At 45.0% G+C, this 25,617-nt stretch overlaps 1 protein-coding gene across 1 annotated transcript in view; it reads left to right on the forward strand.

Moving 5' to 3' along the window:
- Positions 1 to 25,617, forward strand: part of LOC123751259 (keratin-associated protein 5-1-like) — a 110,035-nt gene that overhangs the window by 37,716 nt on the left and 46,702 nt on the right. The window contains exon 3 of the mRNA XM_069329622.1: positions 1,603 to 1,725. Coding sequence (XP_069185723.1) covers positions 1,603 to 1,725 — 123 coding nt within the window. The remainder of the gene's footprint in view (positions 1 to 1,602; positions 1,726 to 25,617) is intronic.

The following is a 25,617-nucleotide window of genomic DNA, read 5'->3' on the forward strand; positions in this document are numbered from 1 at the left end:
GTCCTGGGGACCATTCAGGCTTGTTTGCATTTGTGTTCCTCACGTGTTGCCCCAAAGAATGAGGTGATTTGATAAAATGCTATGCCCAAGATTACTATCCGAGTGCCGGCGGGGAAGTGGTTCAAATAGCTTAGGCTATCACTTCCTTATGTCCGGTCGTGATTGTCAAGTGGATTAAGGCGTCCCTGTACATACCAGTTGCGTTGCTCCTGGCAGTATGGGTTCGAGTCACTTCTGGGGTGTGAGTTTTCAGTTGTATATAGTCCTGGGGACCATTCAGGCTTGTTTGCATTTGTATTCCTCACGTGTTGCCCCAAAGAATGAGGTGATTTGATAAAATGCTATGCCCAAGATTACTATCCGAGTGCCGGCGGGGAAGTTGTTCAAATAGCTTAGGCTATCACTTCCTTATGTCCGGTCGTGATGGTCAAGCGGATTAAGGCGTCCTGTACATACCAGTTGCGTTGCTCCTGGCAGTATGGGTTCGAGTCACTTCTGGGGTGTGAGTTTTCAGTTATATATATATATATATATATATATATATATATATATATATATATATATATATATATATATATGTGTGTACCTTGAGGTGCTTCCGGGGCTTAGCGTCCCCGCGGCCCGGTTGTCGACCAGGCCTCCTAAATGTGTGTATATCACGAAAATAAACACGTGATTAAAAATGTGACAATGTCAGACCACGTAGGAAAAATGAAACAGGAATTTTATATATAGGAATATATTTCATATTTCAGGAATAGGCAGGAGAGAATGGTGGAGTGAGGTGAAGTACAATACGTGGACACTGCAGACGGCCTATTGGCCCAATTGCAGTCTGCAGTGTCCACGTATTGTACCTCACCACACTCCACCATTCTCTCCTGCCTATTTATGTCCAATTCTCGATCTGTAAAATCACTCCTTCTGAAGATGTATTAATATACGAAAGTACTTAAGGAAATTCCTGTTTCAGTTTTTCCTCCGTGGTCTGACATTGTCATATATATATATATATATATATATATATATATATATATATATATATATATATATATATATATATATATATATATATATATATATTTCAAAACTAATGTAGATGTGTGTGTGTGTGTGTGTGTGTGTGTGTGTGTGTGTGTGTGTGTGTGTGTGTGTGTGTGTGTGTGTGTGTGTGTGTGTGTGTGTGTGTGAAAGCTGGTCAGAATTTAATTTCACCCTTTGTAAACGTAAATGCTCATTATTCATAATATGTGTAAAGAAACATAGCATGATCACTGTTTATGAAGGGCAGATGAAAATCTATATACTTATGTATGATGATTATATTACTGTTTCAGAATAACACACTCACTTTCTTTGTTTGATTATTTATTAAATCACTGAACTAAATGTGTACCAGACCTCTAACCACGTTCATGCAGGACAGAAGAAAATGTATATGTGCTAGTTACCATTGTAAATGAGTGACCACGTTAGTGAAACAAGAAAAAAGAAATTGGGTCTCTCTCTCTCTCTCTCTCTCTTCTTCTTCTTCTTCTTATATATCTGCCTCCAACACTTTTTTTAATAAGCAATATACAATTTAAACACTATTGTCCACAGACTGTAAAATTCCCACCAGCGCGTGTACAACTCAGGGAGGCCATTGCAGCGACATATGCAACTCAGATGAGGACACACTCTACAATATCTGCAACAGTCCAAGCTGCGTCTGTTGTGTTAAAAGTAAGTTGTTTTTGTAAATCATTATATTATAAAGACAATACTTAAGCTATTAACTTCACTGTTCATCTTCCTACAGTAAAGGAAAATTATTCTAACAGCGGGGATGGTTGACAACATAATTATATATGACAAGGTTATGCAAGTCACTTTTGGTGGCTCCATGGGGAACATCTATCTTCTTGGTTATCTTGAGATGATTTCGGGGCTTTTTAGTGTCTCCGCGGCCCGGTCCTCGACCAGGCCTCCACCCCCAGGAAGCAGCCCGTGACAGCTGACTAACACCCAGGTATCTATTTTTACTGCTAGGTAACAGGGGCATAGGGTGAAAGAAACTGCCCATTGTTTCTCGCCGGCGCCTGGGATCGAACCCAGGACCACAGGATCACAAGTCCAGAGTGCTGTCCGCTCGGCTCCCTTGCCATCTAGGTGGTACTCATTTGCTAGAGTTTGGAATTCTGTCTTATTGGCACTAATTAAGTTCCCTACTTCATTTGCTGGATCACTACGAAATGCTGAGACGAAACATTTTGAGATATCAAACAGATGTACAGAGAATATACCTGTGTTATTATAAGTGTCAGTAACAGGATGACGTGGCAACTGGTGACTATCCTGTGGGAATTCAATCGTTAATGTGAAAACAATTAACGTTAATATTAGATGTTAAGTGATTAAATAATCAAAATGCATGGAAATCTTGTACCCGGCACTCTATATACGAGAATAAGGGCAAGAAAATCCTACTAAATTAAATGAAACTTTGATAGTTTTAAAAGTCAGAGGTAGTCCACAACGTAGGGATACCTTGCCGAGTCTCTATAGGACAGAAGCAAGGGGTTTCCTACTTAACTAGATGACACTTACAGAATTAGCGTCTTTGTGCTCTGGAAAAGAACGCCAATTCCCTACCTGTGTAAGTATCATAATCTCTGACCGACGCGTAGGGGTGCGAGTGTCAACTGGTGACGAGAACTGCTGTTGAGGTCCCATTTCAACAGCGTAGTCCGTGCGAGAGGAACTATGGCCCTTTATATCCTCCTTCGGTCGGATTGCAGAAGATAGGGTACGTGTCCCGAAGACAAACCAAAGTACCAAAGAGGGTGATCTGCCGTAAATGGGAAATGCTCTAGGGACGAGAATAAGGTGGAATACACAAGTAATAACACCGAGGGATGAACAACCAATCAAGAGAGTGACTGGCCACCAGACACCACGTAATCCACAGTCATCCAACACTCATAAAATGTTACACTCGGAAAGCACAAAATACACAGCACCATAAAAAATATTGAAAGGTTTGAAATTAGTGAAAAGGCAACGTTATCTTGAGGTTATCTTGAGATGATTTCGGGGCTTTTAGTATCCCCGCGGCCCGGTCCTCGACCAGGCCTCCACCCCCAGGAAGCAGCCCGTAACAGCTGACTAACACCCAGGTACCTATTTTACTGCTAGGTAACAGGGGCATAGGGTGAAAGAAACTCTGCCTATTGTTTCTCGCCGGCGCCTGGGATCGAACCCAGGACCACAGGATCACAAGTCCCACGTGCTGTCCGCTCGGCCGACCGGCTCCCTAATGTAACAAAGCGAAGTACACTTACCACAAATTGAAATGATTGGTCTAGTATCAGTACCAGAGTAGTTCTTCAAAGACAAACCTTATTGTGAAGACAACTCCTCCCGGACGGGCCCCCATTAATGTGACGAGAAATGTAGGCAGTCTTCTCTATAGCTGGTGTAAGTGCCAATCACATTAAAAAAAAAAGAGAAACAAAATGTTGACTGCTTGGCGGTTGTCTCCTGTGGTAAAGTGAAAGGGAAAAACACGCAAAACAAATCTTTTAAATAATGAACATTAATTTACTTTAAACAAATATAAACAAAATAAAGATAATCCCTTGGCTATGTACAGTGAGGATCAAAATATATACAAAGACAAAACACAATATAAAATAAAATAATGATTACGTTACTCTACAATAAGCAAGACAAAAATAAGTTACAGGTGTTGAGAATAGTGGGCTGGCTGAAACCTCTACTAATATACAGGACGTATACTTAGAAGAGTCAGCTCGAGAGCACAAGAATATTCTGAGGCCAACTGCTCGTGCGAGATTATATATAGACGATGCAGATGGCGCTGGAGTCACGTGAAGTCGCTGATTCACTAATGGGGAAAGTGTTGGATTGAAGTGGTCATTTGGTGATCGACGAGGTGTTGCGCCGACAGTGAGGGAGGGGGGTGAGGAGAATGAGAGTAGGGTAGTGTACCCCCTGTAGAGAAGTCTGTTATTCCACTTATTTACTATTCTTGAATGTGGTATCATGATGTTGAAGAAGTATAGAAGTAATGCGATGTAGGAAGGAGCAGGCTAGATCTCTCTTGAAACCGATTACTGTCACAATACATATATATATATATATATATATATATATATATATATATATATATATATATATATATATATATATATATATATGAATAGGAAAACCAGGGATATACTGAACATCTTGTATCAGAATCTTTACTTTAAAAAACATAACGTTTCGAATACTTCTCGTATTCATCATCAGATCTAAAAGAAAAAACAGAAATCACAGTCAAATAGCTGGTAAACAAAGAACTCATACTGAATATAATTGCCTATCAAAGAAAGGAAAAAGCTTAAAAACAAAACACTTAAGCGCACTTAAAGTGATCAATACAAATAAAACTTATTAACTGTCACATATATTAAAACTAATTTAAAATCCATTAAACTACAAGACGAAATTTATAACTACTAAAACAAACCATTCTATTAAACTTACGTGAAGTGATCAGAAGTGAAACTTGATACCTAACACATAGATACTAAACACTATAACAAATATTTATATAATGTCTACAAATCTACAAAAAATGTATGTAAAATACAAACAGAATAAACGACAATTATAAAGTACTAACCAAAATCTTATAAAAAACTCAAATATTAAATAAAATTAAATACCAAAAATGTACTATATATCCTACATAGAAGATTATATTAATGTACAATGTTAAGACTTGAAATAAGTAAGAAAGGGCAAAGACATGGTAAACTAAACAAAATTAAACTACCAAAATAAACTAAAAATCAAATTACAGGGCCTACTGTGCACTATACAGTGTACAATTGGACAGCTGAAAGGTTGCTATTTAACAGAGGCCGCAGTTCCTTTATATATAAGGATTCCATTACTCTCAAATCTGACTGGCCATTCATACAAGTGTCCAGAATTTTAAAATCAGATTCCAGCAGAGAATGATCAAACTCATAATCTGCTGGAATTATAATCTGCGGGGTGGGGGGTGGGGGGTGGTGGGGATGGGGTGTTGTTGTGCGGTCAGTCGAGGGGGGTGACCAGTGTGTAAGTGTTTATGAAAATATCAATGAAAAATAGATACCTCGGCTCTCGGGAAACTGGTATCGCGTTTTAAGTGCATCGAGTCCACAGTGAACCAGTTTATATTGTGCAGTGATATATCACGAGATTATACAAACGTGTTAGTGTCACCCCTCTGACCCCCCCCCTCCCCATACCCGCCAGTGTGTACCGTCACCCAACCCAAGAGTCACTCTCTTCCCCCTGCCCCACCCCCAACCGCGACCGCTACCTCCCTGTGTCCACCCCCTCACGCTACTTCCGCCCAGCGCCCACCCAGCGCCCGCCCAGCGCCCGCCCAGCGCCCACCCAGCGCCCGCCCAGCGCCCGCTGATGTCGCAGGTCACGACTGACAGCCAGGCTTCTCTCAGCCAAGAGGAGCCATCAATCGACGACAGGTATGGCACATGCCAAGTATGTGACAAGGTGTGGAGACTCAAGCGTAACGGAGATGTGCGCAAGCATGCTCACAACGGAACCGATTGTCCGGGTATGTGGCGCCCTCCCAAAGAGGGTATCAATCAAGGCCCCACTCCAGCAGTCAGGGAAAACACCTCTAACAGCTTCATTTCGACTGAGAATCTACTAGAAGCCATCAAAGCAACATCGGTTGGAACCCTGCAGCACATCCCCAAAGCTGCCCGGCCCCAGGCAGCAGCCAAACTATCCAGCCTCTTGAAAAAGGTCAATGACTCCCCCGGAACTATCCAAGCATGGCACAACCTTCTCCTGTTTGGAAACATATGCCTAGCTGTCCCTGCAAGGAGAGACAAATCACTACCTTCCTCGGTCATTATGGCTATAAATAGTTTTCCTAGAGAGGACAACCAGGCACCCCTCCCCACCCGTGCTAAAAACACCCACCGCAGGAAAGGTATCAACAGCAGAACCGAGGCATCCAAAATCAGAGCAACAGTACTCGCCTGTACTCCATCGGTCCACTCTATTTACTGTCTCCACCCTCCGTTTCCTCGTCTTCTTCTCTTCACGTCCAGAGTCAGACGTCTACTGTCTGTACCTCCTCTGTCGTCTTCACACTTCCATCTACTGCCATTATACTTTCGTCTCCAGTCCTCATACTTCACTCCCTCGTCTTCACCGACGATCCTCCCTGTCGTCTCCTCATTTATCCGAGACCTAATCCTGTTTGACTTCCATCGAGTCCTCGGCTTTCCTCTATTCCTCCATGCTTGTATCATCATCCTCTCCCCACACTTCTCACCTCTATACAACTCCCTTTCTTCTCCTTCAACTCTTCTTCGTTTTCTAAAAGTTTCTTCAAGCACTGTACTACACTCAACAGCACTCGACCGTACATGTCGCTCTACCTCTCCTAGAGTGCTCGTAAGCATCTCTCCACACATACTGTCTCTTCCCCTTTCACTTTCTCGGCTACTACTCTTCTTCACTATCTTTCCTCCACGTTTTCTGTGAAACATGTCAACTCCTGACATCTCAAACAACTTAACTCTACTATCCAAATGCCTCTGTGCTCGTGAACAACTTGACGCTCTACTCCCGTCCTCAGTATGTCCACATCCTTCCTCATTCCTACTCAGCACAGTTGCATTCACCTTCCGACTCTTAATTTCAGCAGTCTGGGCTCTACTCAGGTCCGCTCTCTTCACAGTATTCTTGTTCGGCTGGGCCATCTTCACTTTTGACCTCACCGAGACTTCATTTTTCTGGGCTGGACCTTCATCAAACAGCCATGCTATATCTACATCGATATCTTCTACCGGTTTAATCGACACTGTCTCATCTTCTCCAGCGTCTTCCTTGTCGGCCACCTCGGCATTCATCACTACCGAGACAGGGTTTTTAATGGCTTGGCGGTCTCCTGACTCATCTTCTCGGATGTCAGTCAGGTTCACACTCTCAGGTGTTCCACTCGTGCCGTGGCCTTCTGGGCACTCCTCTGGCACAGTCTTCGCTATGACTCTTGGCAACACCTTTGTCCCGCACAAGTCATTCCCCAGGATCACTTGGACTCCTGGAACAGGTATGTCGGGGCATACTCCCAACATCACCTCTGCCGACACATACTCCGACCTTAGCTGGACAGTACAAACGGGCATGTCACTCTCAGACAACAACCCATATACCTTCATCTTACTCCTGCCAGCTAACCGTCGATCATTCCCAATCAGGCTTCTCGTAATCAAGCTCTGATTAGCTCCGGTATCTCTTAAGATACCAACTTCTACCTCAGGTTGGCCTCCCATACTGATCCAACCTTTACTCATGAACGGCCTATACCTCTCGTTCACTAAGTTCACTCTCTGTGGTTTGTCTCGGAACACATTAGTATATTTACCTCGGGGGTCACACATGGCCAGGGTCACAACTCTCTTGCCCTGCCAACAATTTCGCATCACGTGACCCAATCCGTTGCAATTGTAACACCTCACCTGGGAGAAATCTCTTCTATATGTACCAGAGTAGCTCTGACTCTGCCCACTCGTATTGGAATTCCTCAGGCCAGACGTACTACTCGTACTCTGTGGAGCTTTACTGGACTCTTGATTCCCTGGATAACGATTAGTTTCTCGTTTGGCTCCTCCATCCTCACTTTCAGACGAAGTGCGCGACCTACTCTTCTGAGTTTTAGGGTATTCACGTTTATCCGCCCATTTATCAAAATTTTTCTCACCCCAGACTCTTCTGGGTCTTTCATAATTTCTTCGTCCCCAGACTCCACTGGATCTGCCATTGCTGCGTCTCACCTCGCTTCTCACTCTGTTCTCCCTTAAGCTCTTATATGCTTCGGTAATCATATCCGCCCTATCTGCGGCATCTTTCACCTCCATTATCCCTGCTTCTTGGATCTTGAACTTTGTTTCGGGATGCATCATCTCCAAGAACTTCTCCATGACCATCAGTTGCTTCAGGTCAGCGTAAGATCCAACTCCAGCAGCCTCAATCCACTTCTGGAATCGTCTTTCCAGATCTCTTGCTGTCTCAGCAAAAGTACACGCTCCAACCTTCACCATCTCTCTGAAGCGCTTCCTATAAGCTTCTGGGGTTAACTGAAACGAGCGCAATATGCTGCTCTTTACCGTGGCATAATCCTGGCACTCTTCCAGTGACAATTGGGTGTATGCCTCCCTGGCTGCACCGGTCAATCTTAACTGGACCAGCTGGGCCCATTCCTCCTGTGGCCACTCCTTGATACTGGCTACTTTCTCAAAATGCTCGAAGAAGCTCTCCGCCTCTTCGGGCACAAACAAGGGAATGTCCTTCTCCCTAACCCTAACATCTGGTGGGTGTGATACCTGGGTGGTGCTCTCTGGCAACCCATGTTCAATCCTTTGCTCAGCCAAGGTTCTGTTCGCTTCTATCTGCAATTGTTTTGTTCTCTCTTTTTCTTTTTCGACCTCTAGTTTTGCTTTCTCTTTTTCGACCTCCAGTTTTGCTTTCTCTTTTTCTACTTCCAGCCTGGTTTTTTCTTTTTCTACTTCCAGCCTGGTTTTTTCTTTTTCCTTCTCTACTTCCAGCCTGGTTTTTTCTTTTTCCTTCTCTGCTTCATTTTTCATCTGGAGTTCTAATTTCATCTTTTCCAGCTGGAACTGTCTCTCCTTGTCCTCTCGTTGTTGCTGCATCTGGAGCTCTAACTGGATTCTCTCCAAGCTCCTATTTCGGCTACTCCTGCTACTGCGGCTACTCCTGCTGCTCCTACTCGATCCTTGGGATCTCACTTCATCCTGCCCATCATCCTCCTTTCCACTTTCAGCTCCTTTCTGGGCTCCTTGCTCTGCCGCTTCATTTTTGGCTCTTAACTGCCTCAGGATCTCATCCTTCATCCCAGCTACTTTAGATGCTTTCAACCTAATGCCACATTTTTCTGCTATTTGTTTCAATTGATCCCTCGTGCAACCTTCTAAGTCCTCAGGCTTGCCTGACTCCACAAACGCTTGCACCTTATCCATCTTTGTCCTGTGAGTCTTCCCAAGAGAGAGAGTATACACCTGCGGTCACGCAGTTTATTTGAGCAAGGGTGTACAAATCCACTCTTGGACAGGGTGTGGGTGTGTCAGTTCACTCTCCCGGACACAGGCCCCCAATTTTATTATAGTCGTGGGTTGGTTGTGTTGTCGTCGTTGATCCTTCTCTATGGACAACCCAACCCACAACTCGGTAGAGTGCTTATACTAGGAGATCACCCTTGGCGCTTCTGGCTTTTGGAGAGGGGCTCAACGTCACACGTTTAGGGGATGCGGCTCCAACATTTAGCCTCGTTGTCACGTGCACACACCCACTCAAGCCGCTGTGACTCCCCACTCTCTCCTTATGAGATATGATCTCCTCAATCCCCTATGACTTACTAGTATTACCTCCTATCCTGTCCACAGCAGTGGTTCTTGGTTCTTTCTCTCTCTCCTTCTTTACTACCTCCTGGGAAGCCTCACTAGGACAAGGGCAAACACCAGCAAATTGGGATACATTTACTGGACAGAGCACATACACGATACATACACACATATAATAATAATGAATCCTATACTCTATAATATCACAATCAGGTTGCTCTCCAACACAACCAGAACTCTACCATCAGCTTATCAAGTGGTATCCTATCTCCTGGTTCGCCACCTGATACTATCAACCTCCTCAAGTTGATCAAGTCTACATACACTGTTGCACCATCAGCAAGAGGAATATATATATATATATATATATATATATATATATATATATATATATATATATATATATATATATATATATATATATATATATATATATATATATATATATATATATATATCTATAAATGTGTACAATGAAAATCAGCCTGTGAATGCAATAACATATATCAGCATGAATGTTCCTTGCTACACTGCAATGATCAATCAATCACCCTATCAGTCCTAGAACGCATACATCTGTAGGTAATCCAGCCTACGACTGTAACTCTAAACTTCAGTATAAAACACTCCTTGACATAAGGATGCAAACAACCACTCACCTCTCACTGCGTCTTGCACACTAATGACAACCAAACACTATCAACTCCCTACAAGTAATCCACCAGAACTTCCCTTCCACCTCTGGAAGTTCACTACCCTGATATCTTCAGGTTCTTCGGGGCTTCACTACCAGGATCCTCTGCAGCTCCTTCAGGCTGCTATCATGAAGTTTCCTTGAGCAACTACGGTGCTTCACCCTTCTGCTAGGTTCCTCCACAGCTCTCTTGGCTGCTACACCACCTCTACAGAAGCACGTGACACTCCTCTTCACTGCTTCTCCTCACAGCTCGAGGTCCTCTGCTTCACTACCTTGGAGTCTCATCAATTACCTCATCTAGGCTGGCTTCGAAGTTCTCAGCAACTTCTTCCCCAAAGACAAACCACAGATTAACTGGTCGAGGGCGCTCTCCCTCTGACGGCGTCTGGTCACGGCGCTTCCACGACCCACAATAATGCCTCTGGGCGATTTAATAAACACTTCGTCGACCAGGACTTGAGACCACAACGTTCCCAGCTCGGTTCCACAGCTGGCACGTCTACACACTTCTCTTCTCTTCGAGATATATCACTAGGGGTTCCCTTCTGGCGGGAGCTCAAACGGAGCGCGGCTTTCCCCTGCGATGTCTGGCACTCAAGTGAGGTCAAGGTCCTCCGGAAGCGAGCCTCACGCCTCCAGCAAAATGTCCACATCTCCTAGCCAGTCATTTATCTGTTTCCTTCTTCACTGCCCATAATCTTAACTTGTTATACATCTCCAAGCAACTCTTTTACATATGGGTTATCACCTCAATATTTGCTAGACCTTCTAATCAGGTCAGGCTTGCTGAATAACTCTCAAGGAGGAAGACTCGTTTCTCCAGCAGGCTGAGATCATAACACTCCCCTCCCCTTATTTTTGAGAGTTATTCCAGTGGCAAAGCTCTGGATAATACATCAGCCACCACACTGTCTCGTTCTTCAACCGATTGGTTCGACCGGTTAGTCTGTTTACATACTCCCTTAGGAGTCTACAACTAGTTCGTTGCTCCTTGCAACATCTGGCTCAGAACTCTCCAGGAACATGATCTTCTCACAAACGATCTGACTTCTCTGGCACCTCTTGGCTAGGCTGTCCTCCTTGGACGCCTGTACTCCATCGGTCCACTCTACTTACTGTCTCCACCCTCCGTTTCCTCGTCTTCTTCTCTTCACCTCCAGAGTCAGACGTCTACTGTCTGTACCTCCTCTGTCGTCTTCACACTTCCATCTACTGCCATTATACTTTCGTCTCCAGTCCTCATACTTCACTCCCTCGTCTTCACCGACGATCCTCCCTGTCGTCTCCTCATTTATCCGAGACCTAATCCTGTTTGACTTCCATCGAGTCCTCGGCTTTCCTCTATTCCTCCATGCTTGTATCATCATCCTCTCCCCACACTTCTCACCTCTATACAACTCCCTTTCTTCTCCTTCAACTCTTCTTCGTTTACTAAAAGTTTCTTCAAGCACTGTACTACACTCAACAGCACTCGACCGTACATGTCGCTCTACCTCTCCTAGAGTGCTCGTAAGCATCTCTCCACACATACTGTCTCTTCCCCTTTCACTTTCTCGGCTACTACTCTTCTTCACTATCTTTCCTCCACGTTTTCTGTGAAACATGTCAACTCCTGACATCTCAAACAACTTAACTCTACTATCCAAATGCCTCTGTGCTCGTGAACAACTTGACGCTCTACTCCCGTCCTCAGTATGTCCACATCCTTCCTCATTCCTACTCAGCACAGTTGCATTCACCTTCCGACTCTTAATTTCAGCAGTCTGGGCTCTACTCAGGTCCGCTCTCTTCACAGTATTCTTGTTCGGCTGGGCCATCTTCACTTTTGACCTCACCGAGACTTCATTTTTCTGGGCTGGACCTTCATCAAACAGCCATGCTATATCTACATCGATATCTTCTACCGGTTTAATCGACACTGTCTCATCTTCTCCAGCGTCTTCCTTGTCGGCCACCTCGGCATTCATCACTACCGAGACAGGGTTTTTAATGGCTTGGCGGTCTCCTGACTCATCTTCTCGGATGTCAGTCAGGTTCACACTCTCAGGTGTTCCACTCGTGCCGTATCCTTCTGGGCACTCCTCTGGCACAGTCTTCGCTATGACTCTTGGCAACACCTTTGTCCCGCACAAGTCATTCCTCAGGATCACTTGGACTCCTGGAACAGGTATGTCGGGGCATACTCCCAACATCACCTCTGCCGACACATACTCCGACCTTAGCTGGACAGTACAAACGGGCATGTCACTCTCAGACAAAAACCCATATACCTTCATCTTACTCCTGCCAGCTAACCGTCGATCATTCCCAATCAGGCTTCTCGTAATCAAGCTCTGATTAGCTCCGGTATCTCTTAAGATACCAACTTCTACCTCAGGTTGGCCTCCCATACTGATCCAACCTTTACTCATGAACGGCCTATACCTCTCGTTCACTAAGTTCACTCTCTGTGGTTTGTCTCGGAACACATTAGTATATTTACCTCGGGGGTCCCACATGGCCAGGGTCACAACTCTCTTGCCCTGCCGACAATCTCGCATCACGTGACCCAATCCGTTGCAATTGTAACACCTCACCTGGGAGAAATCTCTTCTATATGTACCAGAGTAGCTCTGACTCTGCCCACTCGTATTGGAATTCCTCGGGCCAGACGTACTACTCGTACTCTGTGGAGCTTTACTGGACTCTTGATTCCCTGGATAACGATTAGTTTCTCGTTTGGCTCCTCCATCCTCACTTTCAGACGAAGTGCGCGACCTACTCTTCTGAGTTTTAGGGTATTCACGTTTATCCGCCCATTTATCAAAATTTTTCTCACCCCAGACTCTTCTGGGTCTTTCATAATTTCTTCGTCCCCAGACTCCACTGGATCTGCCATTGCTGCGTCTCGCCTCGCTTCTCACTCTGTTCTCCCTTAAGCTCTTATATGCTTCGGTAATCATATCCGCCCTATCTGCGGCATCTTTCACCTCCATTATCCCTGCTTCTTGGATCTTGAACTTTGTTTCGGGATGCATCATCTCCAAGAACTTCTCCATGACCATCAGTTGCTTCAGGTCAGCGTAAGATCCAACTCCAGCAGCCTCAATCCACTTCTGGAATCGTCTTTCCAGATCTCTTGCTGTCTCAGCAAAAGTACACGCTCCAACCTTCACCATCTCTCTGAAGCGCTTCCTATAAGCTTCTGGGGTTAACTGAAACGAGCGCAATATGCTGCTCTTTACCGTGGCATAATCCTGGCACTCTTCCAGTGACAATTGGGTGTATGCCTCCCTGGCTGCACCGGTCAATCTTAACTGGACCAGCTGGGCCCATTCCTCCTGTGGCCACTCCTTGATACTGGCTACTTTCTCAAAATGCTCGAAGAAGCTCTCCGCCTCTTCGGGCACAAACAAGGGAATGTCCTTCTCCCTAACCCTAACATCTGGTGGGTGTGATACCTGGGTGGTGCTCTCTGGCAACCCATGTTCAATCCTTTGCTCAGCCAAGGTTCTGTTCGCTTCTATCTGCAATTGTTTTGTTCTCTCTTTTTCTTTTTCGACCTCTAGTTTTGCTTTCTCTTTTTCGACCTCCAGTTTTGCTTTCTCTTTTTCTACTTCCAGCCTGGTTTTTTCTTTTTCTACTTCCAGCCTGGTTTTTTCTTTTTCCTTCTCTACTTCCAGCCTGGTTTTTTCTTTTTCCTTCTCTGCTTCATTTTTCATCTGGAGTTCTAATTTCATCTTTTCCAGCTGGAACTGTCTCTCCTTGTCCTCTCGTTGTTGCTGCATCTGGAGCTCTAACTGGATTCTCTCCAAGCTCCTATTTCGGCTACTCCTGCTGCTCCTACTCGATCCTTGGGATCTCACTTCATCCTGCCCATCATCCTCCTTTCCACTTTCAGCTCCTTTCTGGGCTCCTTGCTCTGCCGCTTCATTTTTGGCTCTTAACTGCCTCAGGATCTCATCCTTCATCCCAGCTACTTTAGATGCTTTCAACCTAATGCCACATTTTTCTGCTATTTGTTTCAATTGATCCCTCGTGCAACCTTCTAAGTCCTCAGGCTTGCCTGACTCCACAAACGCTTGCACCTTATCCATCTTTGTCCTGTGAGTCTTCCCAAGAGAGAGAGTATACACCTGCGGTCACGCAGTTTATTTGAGCAAGGGTGTACAAATCCACTCTTGGACAGGGTGTGGGTGTGTCAGTTCACTCTCCCGGACACAGGCCCCCAATTTTATTATAGTCGTGGGTTGGTTGTGCTGTCGTCGTTGATCCTTCTCTATGGACAACCCAACCCACAACTCGGTAGAGTGCTTATACTAGGAGATCACCCTTGGCGCTTCTGGCTCTTGGAGAGGGGCTCAACGTCACACGTTTAGGGGATGCGGCTCCAACATTTAGCCTCGTTGTCACGTGCACACACCCACTCAAGCCGCTGTGACTCCCCACTCTCTCCTTATGAGATATGATCTCCTCAATCCCCTATGACTTACTAGTATTACCTCCTATCCTGTCCACAGCAGTGGTTCTTGGTTCTTTCTCTCTCTCCTTCTTTACTACCTCCTGGGAAGCCTCACTAGGACAAGGGCAAACACCAGCAAATTGGGATACATTTACTGGACAGAGCACATACACGATACATACACACATATAATAATAATGAATCCTATACTCTATAATATCACAATCAGGTTGCTCTCCAACACAACCAGAACTCTACCATCAGCTTATCAAGTGGTATCCTATCTCCTGGTTCGCCACCTGATACTATCAACCTCCTCAAGTTGATCAAGTCTACATACACTGTTGCACCATCAGCAAGAGGAATATATATATATATATATATATATATATATATATATATATATATATATATCTATAAATGTGTACAATGAAAATCAGCCTGTGAATGCAATAACATATATCAGCATGAATGTTCCTTGCTACACTGCAATGATCAATCAATCACCCTATCAGTCCTAGAACGCATACATCTGTAGGTAATCCAGCCTACGACTGTAACTCTAAACTTCAGTATAAAACACTCCTTGACATAAGGATGCAAACAACCACTCACCTCTCACTGCGTCTTGCACACTAATGACAACCAAACACTATCAACTCCCTACAAGTAATCCACCAGAACTTCCCTTCCACCTCTGGAAGTTCACTACCCTGATATCTTCAGGTTCTTCGGGGCTTCACTACCAGGATCCTCTGCAGCTCCTTCAGGCTGCTATCATGAAGTTTCCTTGAGCAACTACGGTGCTTCACCCTTCTGCTAGGTTCCTCCACAGCTCTCTTGGCTGCTACACCACCTCTACAGAAGCACGTGACACTCCTCTTCACTGCTTCTCCTCACAGCTCGAGGTCCTCTGCTTCACTACCTTGGAGTCTCATCAATTACCTCATCTAGGCTGGCTTCGAAGTTCTCAGCACCTTCTTCCCCAAAGACAAACCACAGATTAACTGGTCGAGGGCGCTCTCCCTCTGACGGCGTCTGGTCACGGCGCTTCCACGACCCACAATAATGCCTCTGGGCGATTTAATAAACACTTCGTCGACCAGGACTTGAGACCACAACGTTCCCAGCTCGGTTCCACAGCTGGCACGTCTACACACTTCTCTTCTCTTCGAGATATATCACTAGGGGTTCCCTTCTGGCGGGAGCTCAAACGGAGCGCGGCTTTCCCCTGCGATGTCTGGCACTCAAGTGAGGTCAAGGTCCTCCGGAAGCGAGCCTCACGCCTCCAGCAAAATGTCCACATCTCCTAGCCAGTCATTTATCTGTTTCCTTCTTCACTGCCCATAATCTTAACTTGTTATACATCTCCAAGCAACTCTTTTACATATGGGTTATCACCTCAATATTTGCTAGACCTTCTAATCAGGTCAGGCTTGCTGAATAACTCTCAAGGAGGAAGACTCGTTTCTCCAGCAGGCTGAGATCATAACACTCCCCTCCCCTTATTTTTGAGAGTTATTCCAGTGGCAAAGCTCTGGATAATACATCAGCCACCACACTGTCTCGTTCTTCAACCGATTGGTTCGACCGGTTAGTCTGTTTACATACTCCCTTAGGAGTCTACAACTAGTTCGTTGCTCCTTGCAACATCTGGCTCAGAACTCTCCAGGAACATGATCTTCTCACAAACGATCTGACTTCTCTGGCACCTCTTGGCTAGGCTGTCCTCCTTGGACGCCTGTACTCCATCGGTCCACTCTACTTACTGTCTCCACCCTCCGTTTCCTCGTCTTCTTCTCTTCACGTCCAGAGTCAGACGTCTACTGTCTGTACCTCCTCTGTCGTCTTCACACTTCCATCTACTGCCATTATACTTTCGTCTCCAGTCCTCATACTTCACTCCCTCGTCTTCACCGACGATCCTCCCTGTCGTCTCCTCATTTATCCGAGACCTAATCCTGTTTGACTTCCATCGAGTCCTCGGCTTTCCTCTATTCCTCCATGCTTGTATCATCATCCTCTCCCCACACTTCTCACCTCTATACAACTCCCTTTCTTCTCCTTCAACTCTTCTTCGTTTTCTAAAAGTTTCTTCAAGCACTGTACTACACTCAACAGCACTCGACCGTACATGTCGCTCTACCTCTCCTAGAGTGCTCGTAAGCATCTCTCCACACATACTGTCTCTTCCCCATTCACTTTCTTGGCTACTACTCTTCTTCACTATCTTTCCTCCACGTTTTCTGTGAAACATGTCAACTCCTGACATCTCAAACAACTTAACTCTACTATCCAAATGCCTCTGTGCTCGTGAACAACTTGACGCTCTACTCCAGTCCTCAGTATGTCCACATCCTTCCTCATTCCTACTCAGCACAGTTGCATTCACCTTCCGACTCTTAATTTCAGCAGTCTGGGCTCTACTCAGGTCCGCTCTCTTCACAGTATTCTTGTTCGGCTGGGCCATATAGTCCCCAGGACTATATGCGAATGAAATGAATTTTGACGGCCGTGATGGTCAAGTGGATTAAGGCGCCCTGTAGTTACCAGTTGCGTTGCTCCTGGGAGTATGGGTTCGAGTCACTTCTGGGGTGTGAGTTTTCATTCGCATATAGTCCTGGGGACCATTCAGGCTTGTTCGCATTTGTGTTCCTCACGTGTGCCCCAAAGAATGAGGTGATTTGGTGAAATGCTATGCCCAAGATTACCATCCGAGTTGCCGTCGGGAAAGTGGCTCAAATAGCCTCGGCTATCACTTCCTTTTGACGGCCGTGATGGTCAAGTGGATTAAGGCGCCCTGTAGTTACCAGTTGCGTTGCTCCAGGGAGTATGGGTTCGAGTCACTTCTGGGGTGTGAGTTTTCATTCGCATATTGTCCTGGGGACCATTCAGGCTTGTTCGCATATATATATATATATATATATATATATATATATATATATATATATATATATATATATATATATATATATCTTATATATATATATATATATATATATATATATATATATATATATATATATATATATCTTATATATATATATATATATATATATATATATATATATATCTTATATATATATATATATATATATATATATATATATATATATATATATATATATATATATATATATATATATATATATATATATATATATATTCATCAGGAGACTCAAACCCGAGCCAGCACACAAGCCTTACAGCAACTGGCATAACAGGTACATCTTTAACCCACTGTAAATATATATATATAAATATGTATATATATATATATATATATATATATATATATATATATATATATATATATATATATATATATACATACATGTGTGTGTACTCACCTAGTTGTGCTTGCGGGGGTTGAGCTCTGGCTCTTTGGTCCCGCCAACCGTCAATCAACAGGTGTACAGGTTCCTGAGCCTATTGGGCTCTATCATATCTACACTTGAAACTGTGTATGGAGTCAGCCTCCTCCACATTACTTCCTAATGCATTCCATTTGTCAACCACTCTGACACTAAAAAAGTTCTCTCTAAAATCTCTGTGGCTCATTTGGGCACTCAGTTTCCACCTGTGTCCCCTAGTGCGTGTGCCCCTTGTGTTAAATAGCCTGTCTTTATCAACCCTGTCGATTCCCTTCAGAATCTTGAATCTGGTGATCATGTCCCCACTAACTCATCTGTCTTCCAACGAAGTGAGGTTTAATTCCCGTAGTCTCTCCTCGTAGTTCATACCTCTCAGCTCGGGTACTAGTCTGGTGGCAAACCTTTGAACCTTGTTCAGTTTAGTCTTATGCTTGACTAGATATGGACTCCATGCTGGAGCCGCATACTCCAGGATTGATCTGACATGTGTGGTATATAATGGTCTGAAAGATTCCTTACACAAGTTTCTTAAGGCCGTTCTTATGTTAGCCAACCTGGCATATGCTGCTGATGTTATCCTCTTGATATGAGCTTCAGGGGACAGGTCTGGCGTGATATCAACCCCCAGGTCTTTCTCTCTCTCTGACTCTTGAAGTATTTCATCTCCCAAATGATACCTTGTATCTGGTCTCCTGCTTCCTACCCCTATCTTCATTACATTACATTTGCTTGGGTTAAACTCTAACAGCCAATTGTTCGACCATTCCTGCAGCTTGTCCAGGTTTTCTTGAAGCCTCAAGCTGTCCTCCTCTGTCTTAATTCTTCTCATAATTTTGGCGTCGTCAACAAACATTGAGAGGAATGAGTCTTTACCCTCTGGGAGATCATTTACGTATATCAGAAACAAGATAGGTCCGAGTACAGAGCCCTGTGGGACTCCACTAGTGACTTCACGCCATTTTGAGGTCTCACCCCTCACTGTAACTCTCTGCTCTGTGTGTGTGTGTGTATGTGTGTGTGTGTGTACTCACCTAATTGTGCTTGCAGGGGTTGAGTTTTGGCTCCTTGGTCCCGCCTCTCAATTGTCAATCAACTGGTGTACAGATTCCTAAGCCTACTGGGCTCTATCATATCTACATTTGAAACTGTGTATGGAGTCAACCTCCACCACATCACTTCCTAGTGCATTCCATTTTTTAACTACTCTGACACTGAAAAAAATCTTTCTAACGTCTCTGTGGCTCATCTGGGTACTAAGTTTCCACCTGTGTCCCCTTGTTCGTGTACCACCCGTGCTGAAGAGTTTGTCTTTGTCCACCCTGTCAATTCCCCTGAGAATTTTGTAGTTGGTTATCATGTCTCCCCTTACTCTTCTGTTTTCCAGGGATGTGAGGTTCAGCTCCTTTAGCCTCTCCGCGTAGCTCAATCCTCTCAGTTCCGGGACGAGCCTGGTGGCATACCGCTGAATCTTCTCTAACTTTGTCTTGTGTTTAACTAGGTATGGACTCCAGGCTGGAGCTGCATACTCCAGGATTGGTCTTACATAAGTGGTATACAGGGTTCTGAAAGATTCCTTACACAAGTTTCTGAAGGCAGTTCTTATGTTGGCCAGTCTAGCATATGCCGCTGATGATATTCTTTTGATGTGGGCTTCTGGGCACAGGTTCGGTGTGATATCAACCCCCAGATCCTTCTCTCTATTTGACTCTTGCAGGATTTTCCCTCCCAGATGATACCTTGTGTTCCGCCTCCTGCTCCCTTCGCCTAATTTCATCACCTTACACTTTCCTGAGTTGAACTTTAGCAGCCATTTTCTAGACCATTCCTCCAGTTTATCCAGGTCATCCTGTAGTCTCTGTCTATCTTCATCCGTCTTGATTCTTCTCATAATTTTTGCATCATCAGCAAACATTGAGAGGAATGAGTCTATACCCTCCGGAAGATCGTTCACATATATTAGAAATAGGATGGGTCCAAGTGCTGAGCCCTGTGGGACTCCGCTGGTGACATCTCGCCACTCTGATGTCTCCCCCCTCACCGTTACTCGCTGTTTCCTGTTGCTTAAGTACTCCCTTATCCACTGGAGCATCTTCCCTTTTACTCCTGCCTTTTGCTCCAACTTTATTAACAGCCTTTTATGGGGTACTGTGTCAAAGGCTTTTGGGGAGTCCAGGAAAATGCAGTCGGCCCACCCTTCTCTTTCCTGCCTAATTTTCGTTGCCTGGTCATAAAATTCTATTAAACCTGTGAGGCACGATTTACCATCTCTGAACCCATGTTGGTGGTGCGTTACAAAGTTATTTCCCTCCAGATGCTCTACGAGCCTTTTCTTCACGATCTTCTCCATCACCTTGCATGGTATACAAGTTAATGAAACTGGCCTGTAATTCAGTGCCTCTTGCCTGTCACCCTTTTTGTATATTGGGACCACGTTAGCTGTCTTCCAACTTTCTGGTAAGTCTCCTGTTTCCAGTGACCTGTTATACAACATAGAGAGTGGCACACTTAGTGCTTCTGCACCTTCCTTTAGTATCCATGGTGAGATTCTATGAGGCCCAACAGCCTTTGTCACATCCAGCTCCAGCAGACACCTTTTGGCTTCATCACTGGTGAGGTCAAATTTCTCCAAGGCTGCTTGGTTTGCCGCCTCCTGATTTAGTGCAGGGGCTTCTCCTTGTTCTATTGTGAAGACCTCCTGGAATCTCTTGTTGAGTTCTTCACACACCTCCTTGTCATTCTCTGTGTATCTGTTCTCCCCTTTCCGCAGCTTTATCACTTGTTCCTTCACTGCTGTTTTCCTCCTGATGTGGCTGTGGAGCAGCTTTGATTGGGTCTTGGTTTACTCGCGATGTCATTTTCAAACTGTCTCTCTTCTTCCCTCCTCACTCTGAGGTACTCATTTCTGGCCCTCTGGTATCTCTCCCTGCTCTCTGGTTTTCTGTTATTTCTGTAGTTTCTCCATGTTCTTTTACTCAGTTGCTTCGCTACCTTACATTCCTGGTTGAACCATTGGTTTTTCTGTTGTTTTTCGTTTTTCTCCTTTTGGACGGGGATAAACCTGTTTGCAGCTTCCTGGCACTTCTGGGTGACAAAATCCATCATGACCTGCACATTCTTGTCTCTAAGTTCTGTTTCCCTTGATATTCCCCTGAGGAAGTTCCTCATCTCGTCATATTTTCCTCTTCGGTAACTCAGTCTTTTTCCCTCCGCTCCCATCCTTGGATAGGTTATCCCTACCTCCACCAAGTACTCAAAGGTCAGTACACTGTGGTCACTCATTCCTATGGGGGCTTCAACTTTGACTTCCCATATTTCGGACTCATTCAGGGTGAATATCAAGTCGAGTCTAGCTGGTTCATCATTGCCTCTCACTCTTGTGGGTTCCTTGACATGCTGGCTCAGAAAATTCCTTGTTGCCACTTCCAAGAGTTTAGCTCTCCACGTATCTGCACCACCATGTGGGTCCCCATTCTCCCAGTCTATCTTTCCATCGTTGAAATCGCCCATGATTAAGAGTCTTGAGCCATTCCTGCAGGCAACTGAAGCTGCTCTCTCTATTATATTAATGGTTGCCATGTTGTTTCTATCAAACTCCTGTCTAGGTCTTCTGTCATTTAGGGGAGGGTTGTAAATGACTGCCACTATTATCTTAGGTCCACCCATTGTTATAGTTCCTGTTATGTAATCTCTGAATCCGTCACAGCCCGGAATTTCCATCTCATCAAAACTCCAGTCCTTCCTTATCAGCAGGGCCACTCCTCCACCTCCTCTCCCTTCCCTCTCTTTCCTTACTATATAGTAGTCCTTTGGAAACACAGCATCTGTTATGATTCCTGACAATTTTGTTTCCGTTAGTCCTATTATATCTGGGTTTTCTTCTTGCACCCTTTCTGCCAGTTCACTTGCTTTATTGGTAATCCCATCAATGTTTGAGTACATTACCTTGAAACTCACTTTCTTATGTCCAATTTCACCCTCACTCCCCACAAGTGTAGGAGGTTGTTCTATGGTCATTGCGACTTGGGTAGGCTCATCCTCCTGTGAGGTAGTTTCCAGGGGTTCAGGGGGAGGTGGAGTCGGGTATGGAGGGCTTAGATCTTCCTCAGGCCTGCTTGGGGCAGGAAGAATTCCTGGGGGTGAGGGAGTAGGGATTGCTTGGGGAGAGGGCACGCCCTCCTGCGGTGTAGTTGACAGGGGTTTGGAGGGAGATGGAGTGGGGGATAGAGGGCTTTGGTCTTGCTCAGGCCTGCTTGGGGCTGGGAGAAGACCAGGGGCTGGGAAAGCAGGGGCTACTTGGGGTAAGGGGAGGGGGAGGATTTGGGTTTCATGATGGGCATTATGCAGGGGCAAGGAAGGGTTTGTGCTGGGGGATAGGAAGGGCCCTATTGGGTGGTGGGCTGGGGTGTTGCATTCCCCCCTGGCGTTCCTGGGTTGGTGGATTGGGGTTCCCCACTCCCCTCTGGGATTGCTGGGTTGGAGGCTGAGGTTCCCTGGCTCCCTTCCCTCTCCTTGCGCCTTTTCCTTGCATCTGCTGCCCTTACTATCTCGTCTCTGGTCATGTCCCTCTGAACGTATACCTCTTTGTAGTTCCTTGCATACCTCAGTTTGCTCTTCTTTACTAGGATGTCCTCTTTGATGTCCTCGCTCTTGAATACTACCTTGATCAATCTCTTTTTGTCTCTGTTGTACTGGCCAATCCGGAAAAACTGTTCTATGTCTCGTTCAGCCCCTTCCATTCCTATCTCCTTTAATACCCCTGCCACTGCAGCTTTGTCTTTAGTCCTCGTTTCCTCCCATGTGGAGCCCTCTTGTTCCTTGACACCTACCACTACTACAGCTCTTTTCCTTTCCATTAGCTGGCTTGTGCATCTAGCTGCCTCCTGTGAGGTTACTGCTTTCATTACAACTTCCTTGACTGTGGACATTGCTCCTGGGCTCTTAAGCATTTCAGCAAAGGTTGGGCCAACTGTAGGGGTCCCTGCCATTGCTACATCTCCTGGCACCTGGGGGTTGGTTCCCTGGGCCAGAGTCTGAGGAGGGCCTGTTTTTAGGCTTTTTATCTCCTCTTGCGCAGCACGTAGTTCTATCTGCAGCTTACATATAGTTTCCCTCAGGTCCTTTAATTCCCCACTGACTTCCTTCCATGCCTTAGCAATCATCTCCATGAATGACTCGTCCAGTCCCTCTCCTCCAGCTTCATTCTGTTGTCTTACCATCTCGCTTGACTTGTGTGTGTGTGTGTGTGTGTGTGTGTGTGTGTGTGTGTGTGTGTGTGTGTGTGTGTGTGTGTGTGTGTGTGCGTGTGTATGTGTGTGACTGTGTGTGTGTGTGTGTGTGTGTGTGTGTGTGTGTGTGTGTGTGTGTGTGTGTGTGTGTGTGTGTGTGTGTGTGTGTGTGTGTGTGTGTGTGTGTGTTTATTGTGGGGTGGCACGGTAGGGGGGGGGGGATTACTGGTGGAGGGATGGAGGGAGAGGGAGAGAGGGAGTGAAAGGGAGAGGAGTGAAGGGGAGTGAAAGGGAGGGAGAGTGAGGGAGAGAGGGAAATAGGCAGAGGGGAAGAGAGGAAGGAGGACAATGTGTGTGTGTGTGTGTGTGTGTGTGTGTGTGTGTGTGTGTGTGTGTGTGTGTGTGTGTGTGTGTGTGCTCACCTAGTTGTGCTTGCGGGGGTTGAGCTCTGGCTCTGTGTGTGTGTGTGTGCGTGTGTGTGTGTGTGCGTGCATGTGTGTGAACAAGCTTGAACGGTTCCCGAGCCAATATGCAACTGAAAACTCCACACACCCCAGAAGAATTCGAACCCAGACAGCCAGGAGCACTATGCACCTTGGAGTACCTGGTACCTTAACCGCTAGACCACACTGACTGTACAAAATTGTTGATAGTCGTGAGACTATTTATCCAACATCTGACAGCGGTTACGTATATCAATATATCTGTCTATTTATCTACTCCATCTATCTATCCTTCCTATGTCTCCATCTATCTACTCATTAATCCATCTATCTACCTAACTATCCATCCACATATCCATCTGTTCATCTATATTTAATCCTCTATCCATCTGGCCATCAATCTAACGATTCACCTATCCATCTACCTATCCTTCTATCTATCCATTATACCGTCCACCTATACATGAAGTCCCAATATACAAAAAGGGTGACAGGTAAGAGGCACTGAACTACTGGCCAGTTTCCCTAACTTGTATACCATGCAAGGTGATGGAGAAGATCGTGAGGAAAATCTTGTAGAACATCTGGAGGGAAATAGCTTTGTAACACACCACCAACATGGGTTCAGAGATGGTAAATTGTGCCTCACAGGCTTAATAGAATTCTATGACCATTCGACAAAAAATAGGCAAGAAAGAAAAGGGTGGGCAAATTGCCTTTTCTTGGACTGTCAAAGACCTTTGACTCACTACTCCATAAAAGGCAGTTAAAAAAGTTAGAGAAATAGGCAGGAGTAAATGGGAAGGTGCTCCAGCGGATAACGGAGTATTTCAGCAACAGGAAACAGTGAGTAACTGTGAGGGGGAAGACATCTGAGTGGCGAGATGTCACCAGCGGAATCCCTCAGGGCTCTGTAATTGGACCCATCCTGTTTCTAATATATGTAAACGACCTTCCAGAGGGTATAGACTCATTCCTCTCAATGTTTGCTGATGATGCAAAAATTATGAGAAGAATCAAGACAGATGAAGATAGACAGAGACTACAGGACGACCTGGGAAAACTAGAGGGAAGGTCTAGAAAATGGCTGCTAAAGTTCAACTCAGCAAAGTGTAAATTAATGAAATTAGGCGAAGGAAGTTGGAGGCTGAACACAAGGTACCATCTGGGAGGTGAAATACCGCAAGAGTCATATATAGAGAAAGATCTGGGGTTGATATCACACCGAACCTATTCCCGGAATCCCACATCAAAAGCATATCATCAGCGGCATTTGCTAGATTAGCCATCATTAGAACAGTCATTAAAAACTTGTGTAAAGAATCATTCAGAACCTTGTATACCTTTTATGTCAGAAAATCTAAGACAAACTTACCGAAGATTTAAAGGTATGCCACCAAACTAGTCCTAGAACTGAGAGGTAAGAACTTCGAGGAAAGACTACGGGAGTTGAACCTCACGTTCCTAGAAGACAGAAGATTAAGGTGAGACATAATCACAACCTACAAAATTCTCAGAGAAACTGTCAGGGGTGAACAAAGAGAAATTTGTTCGTGGAACACGAACAAGGGGACACAGGTGGAAACTTAGTACACAAATGAACCATAAAGACATTAGATAATATTTGTTCAGTGTCAGAGTAATTAGCAAATGGAATGCATTAGGCAGTGATGTGATGGAGGAAAACTCCATTCACAGTTTCAAGAGTAGATATGACAGCCCAATAGGCTCCAGAATCTGTACACCAGTTCATTGTCAGTTGAAAGGCGGGACCAAAGACCAAAAGCTCAATCCCCGCTAGCACAACTAGGTGAGTACATCGAACAGCCCATACATCAATCATCTATCCATCTACCTATTCATCCATCCACTTAACCATCCATTTGTCCATATATCTATCTTTCAATGTATCTATTCATTTGTCCATTTATCTTACCGTCCACCTACTCATCTCTCTATCCATGCATCTACTCACCTTTCTGTCTATCCATTTATCC

This window comes from Procambarus clarkii, chromosome 23, assembly GCF_040958095.1.
Source record: "Procambarus clarkii isolate CNS0578487 chromosome 23, FALCON_Pclarkii_2.0, whole genome shotgun sequence".
Taxonomy (NCBI): Eukaryota; Metazoa; Arthropoda; class Malacostraca; order Decapoda; family Cambaridae; genus Procambarus; species Procambarus clarkii.